At 44.0% G+C, this 11,980-nt stretch overlaps 1 protein-coding gene across 1 annotated transcript in view; it reads right to left on the reverse strand.

The window, feature by feature from the left end:
- tafa4b (TAFA chemokine like family member 4b) overlaps positions 1 to 10,429 on the reverse strand; it is a 40,520-nt gene extending 30,091 nt beyond the window's left edge. Inside the window, exon 1 of the mRNA XM_060910914.1 lies at positions 10,312 to 10,429. Within this exon, the coding sequence (XP_060766897.1) occupies positions 10,312 to 10,429 (118 nt within the window). The remainder of the gene's footprint in view (positions 1 to 10,311) is intronic.
- Positions 10,430 to 11,980: the final 1,551 nt, after the last annotated feature.

Below are 11,980 nucleotides of genomic sequence, written 5' to 3' on the forward strand. Positions count from 1 at the left end.
TACGTGATGCGCTTTTATCACAGAGCGTAAAATGAAAACGAGCTGCGGCAAAAAAAGTTTGTGATGCATTTTTATTCTATCACTTTACATGAAAACTCATGTTTATGTGTTTAAACAATACAAATATGTGACTTATTCATCCTCTATGTTTTTTCAAAAATGATATCCTGTTCCTGTTTCGTGCGATTTCACAAAAAATAATCAAGAAACTGTCCTGGTTTCTGGAGGCTTCCTGTTTGGAGATTAATTTCTCCTGTTGTTGTTTTTTTTTCTAGCTTGCTGTTGTTGTTGGAGGACTTAGCGTTCTTTTACAACAACCTGAGCACAATAAATCTCCCATCATCTCCAGATCGGATGAGATTTCATGCAAGGCTAACCGTCTCCTTCACTCAGTGTGTCCTGAACGGAGTGTTAAGCTCCGATGAGCTGACGAGGCACTCGGAGAGCTGATGTGTTCTGACGTTAATCAATAAGCGTGTGTTTTCTGCTGATGATTGATTCACGTGTTTGTCCCTGACAGATCCAGTGCTTCGCCTCTTAGTCCTTTCAGAACGCCAATAATAACATCAGCTCTTAAAGGAGAAGTCTGGCAACACAGGAAGTGTTTGTATTGCAATAATGAGAGGTTCGTGGTTGTGTGTTTCTCTGATGTCACTGTTTTTGCTAGTTAGAATAATGCATTCAGCTAATTAAGAATTAATGCAATCAACATGCAAAGCTGGACTCAAAGTCCCAGAATGCACTGAGATGACGAGCGTGATGAAAGTCGAAAGTGTTTGAGCAGTGTACAGAATAAAGGATTAAAGTGCCGCCGCATCACTTTCTTCAGTTCGAGTTGAAGCGAGGGTTGAATCTCGCTGGCCTCACTGTCAGCAGGTCGTCGAACCAGACTATCTGAAATGTCGGAAACTGTGAATCAGAATCCGTGAATAAAATCAACCAAACGTTTAGACCAAAATAGTTTCATGAGAAAAATGAAAATCTCCGACGCCATTGACGATCATGTATTCATGATAAAGACTGATATGCCGTTAAAGTGAGAAGGTTTCAGCATTAACCAGGCTGAGAAAAGCGAACAAACATTAAAGCGCTGCTAAAATAAAGCCTTCTTTAAATAAGTTTAAATACGAAGAGCTGGATTTGCTCTATATGATTTCGACGAAGCTGACTGGCGTGAGATTTGCTCAATCAGCCACCATTTCTTTCGCTATCCTTCTTTCTCTCACTTCCTAAATTGTCCTGTCATGTCCCACACACACCATCAGTCAGGCTGACATTATCTCGGTCTTACAGGCTGTGCTGAGGCTAAATCGGGGGATGTATGCTAATCTAACAGGTTGTTTGCACGGCTGACTGGACTGACGGAGGTTCCTCATTTATACGCAAATCTACCTTTGGTAAAGCCTCGGTGTGGACACGGCGCTTTATCTGAGACGGAGAGAGAGAGAAAGAGAGAGAGAATGAGGGGGAAGATTGACGCTTGGACTGTTTATTCATACGTAAACGCTGAGTCCTGATAGGCCTCCATGTGGTCACCATATCTGATGTGATCGTGTCGCGTCTCTGAAGGATTCTGATCTGATCTGATCTGATCTGATCTACTCTACGGCATAAGGCAAGGGGGGGTTGAGGGCAATTTTCCACTGTTACCCCAAAACATAATCAATCAGGACAGACGTTTAACACTTAAGCTATGACGAAAATCTCACTAACAAGTCTGCATCATAAAAATGAAATGTACAAATCAACCTTCAAACTATAGGCCACGCCTCCTTACCGAGATGTACTGACTAAAAGTGTTTTGGTTTTAACGTCTGGGTTTTTTGTTTGTTTGTTTGTTTTTAGCTCTGTTGCATCTATTTTAGTCTTTTTAAAAAATGGTGCGTCAGAAACATAAGCAAGTCTGTTTGAGACGCTGAACAACTCAATACAATTCATGTAATTTACATAATTTGCTGAACTGGAGGCTGTAAGTTTCGATTATTTGTTAGCTCCAGTATCCTACGGTAGTGTACCGCTGCCATGCCGGAGAAAAACGGGTCAGTATCACGTTATAACGTGAAAAGTTTATTGTCACAACGAGATATTTTGGCATTATGACAACATACAAACTGATCACGTGATAAAAATGTATGCACATCGTCTCATCTCATTATCTCTAGCCGCTTTATCCTGTTCTACAGGGTCGCAGGCAAGCTGGATCCTATCCTAGCTGACTACGGGCGAAAGGCGGGGTACACCCTGGACAAGTCGCCAGGTCATCACAGGGCTGACACATAGACACAGACAACCATTCACACTCACATTCACACCTACGCTCAATTTAGAGTCACCAGTTAACCTAACCTGCATGTCTTTGGACTGTGGGGGAAACCGGAGCACCCGGAGGAAACCCACGCAGACACGGGGAGAACATGCAAACTCCACACAGAAAGACCCTCGCCGGCCACGGGGCTCGAACCCGGACCTTCTTGCTGTGAGGCGACAGCGCTAACCACTACACCACCGTGCCGCCCTGTTCAAACATTAGAACGGGAAAAACTGTGATCTCACAGTGAAGAGTGACTTTCTTTCTTTCTTTCACTGTGGCATGGGTGTTGATTTGAGCCAGATGAGTATTTTTGGTTTGAATAATTTCAGAAACTGCTGATCTCCTCCTGGGGTTTTCACACACAACAGTCTCAAGAGTTTACACGGACGGAATGGTGCGAAAAACAAAAAACACTGAGTGAGTGAGCGAGCGACAGTTCTGTGGGTGGAAACAAACACCTTGTTGATCAGAGAGGTCAGAAGAAAATGGACAGATTGAGCAGTTCGAGCCGCCAGGGAGGATATCGCAACTCATATAATCACTCTTTACAACCGTAGTGAGCAGAAAAGCATCTCAGCATGCAACGGAAAACAGAAGAACACATTGGGTTTCAGTCCTGCAGCCAAGAACAGGGATCTTAGAATCAACAACAAGTTCCTATTAAAGTGACATACTTACCATACATCAGAGGAATAACGGAACGCATTCAAAGAGCAATGAGGAAATACAACATTAACACACCTGTCAAACCACACACAACACTCCGTCAGATCCTGGTTCATCCCAAAGACAGAATACATCCGGAAAACAGATGCAACACCATATATGAGATTCCATGCCAATTATGCAATAAAACTTACACTGGGGAGACAGGAAGGAGTTTCAACACAAGAAAAAATGAACATAAGAAAGAGTGCGAAAAGGAGACAGCTACAAGACAAACCCGAACAATAAAAGAAAAGGCACAACAGGAAAATTATAAGTCAGCCATAACAGATCATTGCAAAAGGGAAAATCATATTATGGACTGGGGGAATGCCAGAGTCATCCGCACAGAAGATAATAAACATCAGCGCTGGATCAGGGAGGCCATAGAGATCCGTAAGCGAAGCCCGAGGACCATAAACCGAGATGAGGGAGCGTACATGCTCTCCCACACCTGGAGTGCCATCTTGCAGGGGACGAACTGACAGTAGAAGGCGTGACCGACCTGTCAATCCAGACAGGAAGGCCACGCCTTCGGAAACATCAGCTGATAAAAGATGCGTCACCAATAACATCCGGTGACACTCTGAGGAAGACGACAGTCGTACGTCGAAACATGTCAGGTAAACAAACCTAAAAAATTAGATGTCTGATAAGAAAGAAAAAACTAACAATATTCAATATAAGACATAATGAACGTAATCGAAAGAAAAAAAAGAAGAATGATTATTGTCGCGGGCGGCACGGTGGTGTAGTGGTTAGCGCTGTCGCCTCACAGCAAGAAGGTCCTGGGTTCGAGCCCCGGGGCCGGCGAGGGCCTTTCTGTGTGGAGTTTGCATGTTCTCCCCGTGTCCGCGTGGGTTTCCTCCGGGTGCTCCGGTTTCCCCCACAGTCCAAAGACATGCAGGTTAGGTTAACTGGTGACTCTAAATTGACCGTAGGTGTGAATGTGAGTGTGAATGGTTGTCTGTGTCTATGTGTCAGCCCTGTGATGACCTGGCGACTTGTCCAGGGTGTACCCCGCCTTTCGCCCGTAGTCAGCTGGGATAGGCTCCAGCTTGCCTGCGACCCTGTAGAAGGATAAAGCGGCTAGAGATAATGTGATGTGTGATGTGATTATTGTCGCTCTGGTGATGAAGAGGTTATCTGCCACATTGTGTCCCAAAAAAAATGCGTCGTTTTTAGTTACACTGCATCATCTCATCTCATTATCTGTAGCCGCTTTATCCTGTTCTACAGAGTCGCAGGCAAGCTGGAGCCTATCCCAGCTGACTACGGGCGAAAGGCGGGGTACACCCTGGACAAGTTGCCAGGTCATCACAGGGCTGACACATAGACACAGACAACCATTCACACTCACATTCACACCTACGCTCAATTTAGAGTCACCAGTTAACCTAACCTGCATGTCTTTGGACTGTGGGGGAAACCTAGCCTGGGCCCGCCCATCCTAAGCGTGACGCAACATGAGGGCCTGTTGCGAGCTTAGTCTGGCCAGGCAAGCTATCTACAGCTCTTCCAAGCTCCGGAAAAATCGGGAACCAATCAACTTTGAGCATCTCCAACGGCCCTGGGTAGAGGCGTGTTCAAGGCACCGACGTAGTAGAACTGCGACCGGAAGCCATAGATTGTTTACAGAATCTATGCCGGAAGCGCTTCATTCACGCATAGATGCTGTATTGAAAGCATTCAACGGGAAGTTCTCATTGAAAACGGAGCAAAGAGCAGCCCTGGAGGTATTTATTGAAAGGAAGGACGTTTTCGCCTTGCTCCCGACCGGCTTCGGTAAGAGTTTAATCTTTTTTTTTTTACCCAAAGCACGGATATATATATATTTTTATTGGGAAACCAAACATTATACAAAACATTGGAAGGGTGGGGTAGAGAAAGAAAAATACAGTCATTAATTAAGAGAAGAAAGAAAATTATAAGTTGCCATCAAAATAATAAGAGTTTAATCTGCCAGTTAGCCCCGTCGCGTCGCATACGTCAGAGGAAAGAGTGATGTGATTGGTTTAAGCTTTGTCACAGCCTTTTCTGGCTTCGACCAGTAGCAAACTGAGGCATTTCAGGGAGGCGGGTCAACCACGGGCTCTGGGAAACGGTTGGGCTTAATATCTTGGCCAGACCAATAGCTCGTAGAGCTTTGAAGTCGCGTTAGCCAGGCTAAATTTAAATGTGTATAAAGTTTCCATCATGGTAGCACAAAAGCTAAGCTTCACTTACGAGTTAGCTGCAAGTTAGCAACATGTAGCTCGAGCAAGCAAAAGCAAGTGTGTAAAGTACATTTTTGGCTGAACTTCTCATCTAACAGTGAACTTTCTGCTTGGCATTATGCTAGGTCACATTCAGTGTGTTCATGAGCGTGTGTGTGTGTTAGCACAGGATGACACTAACAAGCGCCAAAGCAGAATAAAGGCTGTAATGGAGTGTAGCTGAGCCCTGAAGTCATTTCTCATTTCCTGAACGCCGTGTTAGCGTCGGCAGCTACACAGGGGCCGAGTCATGTAACAAACCGGCTTTTAATTGGATGTGTCAAAGCGTCACACGGGCTCGAGGTGCCACTGTGAGTCAGGCCGTTTTGCCAAGGACAAACAGGGTTTGATTGACCGTTGCTTTGGGTGTTGTGTCGACTCGCCGGTGACGTCACATGGCGAAGATGAAGAGCGAAGATCAGGAAACATAACTGCGTGTGAGGTTTGTGTGTAAAGTGTGTGTGGTTGTTTGATGCTCTTATACCGGCTGGCCTCTCGCTCAGTTTATCGTACATGATCATTTCTGTAGTGGCAGCTCGTTCACAGGGATTCAATCGGATTAGAAGAGACATTTTGTTCTTCAATAAAGAAAACATCCACTCACTGGCCACTTTATTAGGAACACCCATACATCCACCTGCTGTTCTGTTTGATGCGGTTCTTTAATCAGCCGAGCCTTCGACAGCAGCACGATGCATCAAATCACGCAGATACAAATCAAGAGCTTCGGTTAATGTTCACACTGTTCAAACATCCGAATAGGAAAAATTGTGATCTCAAACGCTACGTTCACACTGCAAGGCTTAATGCTCAATTCCGATTTTTTTGTGAAATCCGATTTTTTTGTGAGGTCGTTCACATTAACAAATATATGCGACTTGTATGTGATCCTCAGTATGAACGAAAAGCGACCTAAAAGTGTTCCGCATGCGCACTGCAGGATACGACGACGTCACACGCAGTGAGCATGGCCAGTGTTTACGGAAGTAAAACCGCCCGGTTGCGGTATGACCCATCCAATCTAGCTTGAATAGCTGCATCCCCCCAAATGGAAATCAGCTCCCTAACCTCTGCGTCCTTCCATTGAGAAGATTCAGAACCTTCACAGCCCGAAGCGTCCCTCGCATTGATGTCATGCGCAGGGGCGCAGATACGTTTTTTGAACTGGGGGGGACAAAAAACTGGGGGGGACAAAGCTGCCAGCAAACCAACCCCAACCCCGATATGCCTGTCAAACTTGTTGTGGGTTACCATAGCAACCAAGCTCGAGCTCGCAACCTGTGCAGTCTGCGCAGCTCAACCAACCGAATATCAGTCTTTGTTTTATGTGAGTTGTTGCAACTATGTATACACTGCTGTGCACCTCAATAAACCGAATGCTAATTAGTCTTTTGATTTTTCCGTGAGGTTTGCCTTATGCAAAGAAAGACAGCATAGACGTTTTTTCCTCCCTATAAGTGGGGGGGACCGAACGAGGTGAATTTAAATCTGGGTGGGACGAGTCCCCCCCTCTATCTGCGCCCGTGATTATGCGCCATGTTGTTGTAACTTTTTTTGAGAGACCCGCCGCCTACTTCAGCGCAGAATAGTGACGTTTGTGGCTTGTTGATGACATGTAAGTTGGATGAATGCGACCTGGCGGTTCAGACTGAAGTCACATATGAAAAGATCGGATAGGAATCGGAATTAGGACCACATATCCAAACGGCCTGGGTCGGATTTGAAAAAATCGGATCTGTGTCGTTCATATTGTCAATAAAAGATCGGATACAGGTCACATATGGGCGAAAAGATCGGATTTGAGTCACTTCAGCCTGCAGTGTGAACGTAGCCAAAGTGAAGTGTGACTTTCTTTCACTGTGGCATGGGTGTTGGTTTGAGTATTTCAGAAACTGCTGATCTCCTCCTGGGGTTTTCACACACAACAGTCTCTAGAGCTTACATAGACAGAATGGTGCAAAAAACAAAAAACACTGAGTGAGTGAGGGACAGTTCTGTGGGTGGAAAATGGACAGATTTGAGGTGGTTCGAGCTTTTTTGCCAGGAAGGATATAGCAACTCATATAATCACTCCTTACAACCGTGGTGAGCAGAAAAGCATCTCATACACTGGGTTCCACTCCTGCAGCCAAGAACAGGGATCTTAGAATCAACAACAGGTTCCTGTTAAAGTGGCCGGTGAGTGTATAATCGTTGATAGGAACAAGATGTTTGTTTAACATTTCTTGAAGGAGTCTCCAATGTCAGAGTGAAATTTTCTGGCAATATAACGTCTTTAGATGTTTTTTTTTTCTATAACATGACAAGCTGCTTTTTTTAACTTTCAAGAGAGTGCCTTCAAAATGCTGGTGACAACTCAAACAACTATTTATAGCTGCTAGAAGTGAAAACAAGAATGAACTCGTTTCATGAATGTCACTATAAACAGTTAAAATTATAACGTGTTGTCTCATCTCATCTCATTATCTGTAGCCGCTTTATCCTGTTCTACAGGGTCGCAGGCAAGCTGGAGCCTATCCCAGCTGACTACGGGCGAAAGGCGGGGTACACCCTGGACAAGTCGCCAGGTCATCACAGGGCTGACACATAGACACAGACAACCATTCACACTCACATTCACACCTACGCTCAATTTAGAGTCACCAGTTAACCTAACCTGCATGTCTTTGGACTGTGGGGGAAACCGGAGCACCCGGAGGAAACCCACACGGACACGGGGAGAACATGCAAACTCCACACAGAAAGGCCCTCGCCGGCCACGGGGCTCGAACCCGGACCTTCTTGCTGTGAGGCGACAGTGCTAACCACTACACCACCGTGCCGCCCTGACGTGTTGTTATTTAATAAATAACTGCTTGCAAATTGTTGTCCTATAAGAGGACTAGATCGCCTTGAGGCATGCTGTTATAAGAAATTAATCAACTTCGATATGGTGTGAGATTGATATTCCGATAACAGGACGCTCCCAAACGTTTTATTCCGTATGTAACGAACAAGCTCGTGTCGGCGCTGTTTCCGTAAACATGGCACAAAGAAACACGCTCACCCTTCATACTGGTGTTTCTTTCGAGTGAGATTTGACCCATTTGTTCTCTCTGAAGCTTCGACACATTGTGTCCAGGCTGAGAAGCATTTTTAGACCTTTAGAGCCACCGTGTGGCTGCTGGCGGTACTGCACCAAAGAAGCCCAAACATCCAAAGAGTGGAAAGGACTGAGGTGAAGTGGAGACGACGAGCTTCTACAATAAATATATGCGTTTTTTGGACTTTCATGGATCTCTGCCAATTAATCTGCTTTCCTTTAAACACTCAGGTTCACAACAGTTCTTGTCCCAATCAAAAGCACCGATGCTTCAAAGTAAAGACCTGCGATGGGAAGGTGGCGAAGAAAACGAGAACCTGCCATCTTGCTGTGACCTTCAGCAGCACCGGCGCTGTAATTAGAGCACTCAAAAAACAAATGCAAGTCACCTCTATCTGTCAGACAGAAGAAGAGGAAAGACTCCTCGCATCAGTCAGAACGAGGAAGCAGGACGCCGGTGGCATTTCTGCTGGCCACAGAAAAAAAAGGTCACCTTGTATTAGGATCAACAAAACAGAGGACAGATATAATTAAAGAAACAGCAGTAATTAAGGCACGAGCCGCAGCTGTCTTTCGGGAAGAACTTTGCATAATATGAATGATGCAGAGGAGCAGGGCCGAGAGTGACCTTTTGCCACGCTAAAATATTTATGTACTGCTGGTGACCGCCTCGCCGAGAGCACAGGGTTTCATGAATTATGCAAATCAGAATTAGTTAACTCGTGGGTGTCAATAGAAAGGGGTGGGGGCGAACATTATTTTGGTTTTGCACTTAAAAACATGTGGAGTGTGTGGAGTGTGGAGGTGGTAGGGCACGGAGAAGTGTGTCTGTGTGTGTGTGTGTGTGTGTGTGTGTGTGTGTGTGTAGGGGGGAAAGAGGGGATGGAGTGCTATAACCTGGCCATTTAACATCATCCATATTAATACAGTCATTACTGAATTGTCCTTCCCACACTACAGAAAGAGCTCTCCAGAGTGACTTTGCTGTTTCAGGATTACAGGACAGATCACACTCGCACTACGACCAGGAGTAGCGTTAAAGGCAATCAGTATAAAGGGTTGTGGTTGTTTCATCCACCATGCTGTCAGTGTGTAATCACTAACCGAAGCTCCGAATAAAACCACCCCTGAACAGGTATTACCTGGGTGATGGTGATGAATTCACGGCTCGGGTTTGCTCTCATAGACAAAACATTGCGACCAGTTCATGCAGTGTGAGAAATTTTTTTATTAAAATTTCAGAGCGTAAACACTGTGAGGACAAAATCCACCAGTAACAAGATGGCACAGGATGACTGCGAACTCACAGGGACGGCGACAAACACGATCGTTTTTTACCCAATAGGAAAAAGGTAAATGAAATGCTAATGGACAAAAAATATCCTTTTTTTGGATAAATACCCTCAATACCCTTAATATGTTTGTATTAACGCGAGCCCATTTTCGACGTTATGTTGAATGATATTCACTTTTTAATCACAGGTCTATCGTAAGGGGATCTTCATCAAATTATCATGCAACCTGTTCCAGAAGTTTCAATTTTATTGGGATAATCCTAAACACTGTTGTGATTAATAATCTCCAAATAAATCGTACTGTTGAAAACCAGCTTTAGGAACTCGTGTGTTTTTGTGTCCGGTGTGTTCATCGTCCTCTCGCCTTCATCAGAGTCTGTTTGTGATCACAGCTGTGCTGAAGATTTTTGATTGGTGGAATGTTTCTCAGAGACATGAATGCATTTAAATAATCCCTGCTTCACCTCACACACACACACACACACACACACATACACCATACAGCCTGTGTCCATAAAATTATCCTTTTTTTTATGATTATTAAGCTCAAATAGATTTAACTGATTTGTCTTGATCTAGTTAAATCTGTGTGAATGTAAAATGTTTCTACATGACAGTGAGTTTGTGTGTGTGTGTGTGTGTGAGATGATTAGTATATTGTACCTGTGCTTGCCCTTAGAGTCCGGGTACCACCGCACACTGGTCGGCATGACAACATCATCACAATGACCAGGAGGGTGAGCTGCAAGAGCCATAACGACCTCCACCTCGTTTCCATCATCATTCTGAAAAACACAGAGAGAGAGACAGACAGACAGAGAGAGAGAGAGAGAGAGAGAGAGAGAGAGAGATGAGATCATTAGTCATCATTCAGCATCAATTTCTGTTATGATTCTGTTTTAGTTTCTGTTTTTGATTCTCTTTCCGATTCTTTTTCTGAATTTCTTTCCAATTCTGAGTGTCTTTCTGACTCTGACTCTCTTTTGGATTCTGACTCTCTTTCAAATTCTGACTTAAGGATTCTGACTCAAATTCTGACTTTCTTTCTGAATCTCTTTCCGACTCTGATTCTCTTTCTGAATCTGACTCTATTTCAACTTCTGACTTTCTTTCCGATTGACTCTCTTTCCGATTTTGACTCTTTCTGAATCTGACTGTCTTTCAACTTCTGACTTTCTTTCCGACTCTGACTCTCTTTCTGACTCTCTTTCCGATTCTTATTCTGAATCTCTTTCCGACTATGACTCCCTTTTGGATTCTGACTCTCTTTCCAATTATTATTCTGAATCTCTTTCCAACTCTGACTCTTTCCAACTCTGACTCTCTTTCATACTCTGATTCTCTTTCCGATTGTGACTCTTTTGGACTCTGACTTTTCCAATTCTTATTCTGAATCTCTTTCTGACTCTGAGTCTCTTTCTGACTCTGACTCTCTTTCAACTTCTGACTCTTTCCGACTCTGACTCTCTTTCCAACTCTGACTCTCTTTCAACTTCTGACTCTCTTTCAACTTCTGACTCTCTTTCTGACTCTGACTCTCGTTCTGATTCTTATTATGAATCTCTTTCTGACTCTGACTCTCCTCCCGATTCTCTCTTTCTGATTCTTTTTCTGAATTTATTTCTAATTCTGTGTCTTTCTGACTCTGACTCTCTTTTGGACTCTGACTCTTTCAAATTCTGACTTAATTTTGGATTCTGACTCTCTCTCTCTGACTCTAACTCTCTTTCAAATTCTGACTCTCAAATTCTGACTCTCAAATTCTGACTCTCTTTCTGAATCTCTTTCCGACTCTGACTCTCAACTTCTGACTTTCTTTCCGACTGACTCTCTTTCCGATTCTGACTCTTTCTGAATCTGACTCTCTTTCAACTTCTGGCTTTCTTTCTGACCCTGACTCTCTTTCTGACTCTCTTTCTGATTCTTATTCTGAATCTCTTTCCGACTGTGACTCTCTTTCAACTTGACTCTCTTTCAGACTCTGACCCTCTTTCCGACTGTGACTCTTTTGGACTCTGACTTTTCCAATTCTTATTCTGAATCTCTTTCTGACTCTGAGTCTCTGACTCTGACTCTCTTTCAACTTCTGACTCTCTTTTTGACTCTGACTCTCTTTCCAACTCTGACTCTCTTTCAACTTCTGACTCTCTTTCTGACTCTGACTCTCATTCTGATTCTTATTCTGAATCTCTTTCTGACTCTGAGTCTCTTTCCGACTCTGACTCTCTTTTTCAACTACTGACTCTCTTTCCGACTCTGACTCTCTTTCCAACTCTGACTCTCTTTCCAACTCTGAATCTCTTTCCAACTCTGACTCTCTTTCAACTTCTGA

Source organism: Neoarius graeffei, chromosome 26, assembly GCF_027579695.1.
Source record: "Neoarius graeffei isolate fNeoGra1 chromosome 26, fNeoGra1.pri, whole genome shotgun sequence".
NCBI classification, from domain to species: Eukaryota; Metazoa; Chordata; class Actinopteri; order Siluriformes; family Ariidae; genus Neoarius; species Neoarius graeffei.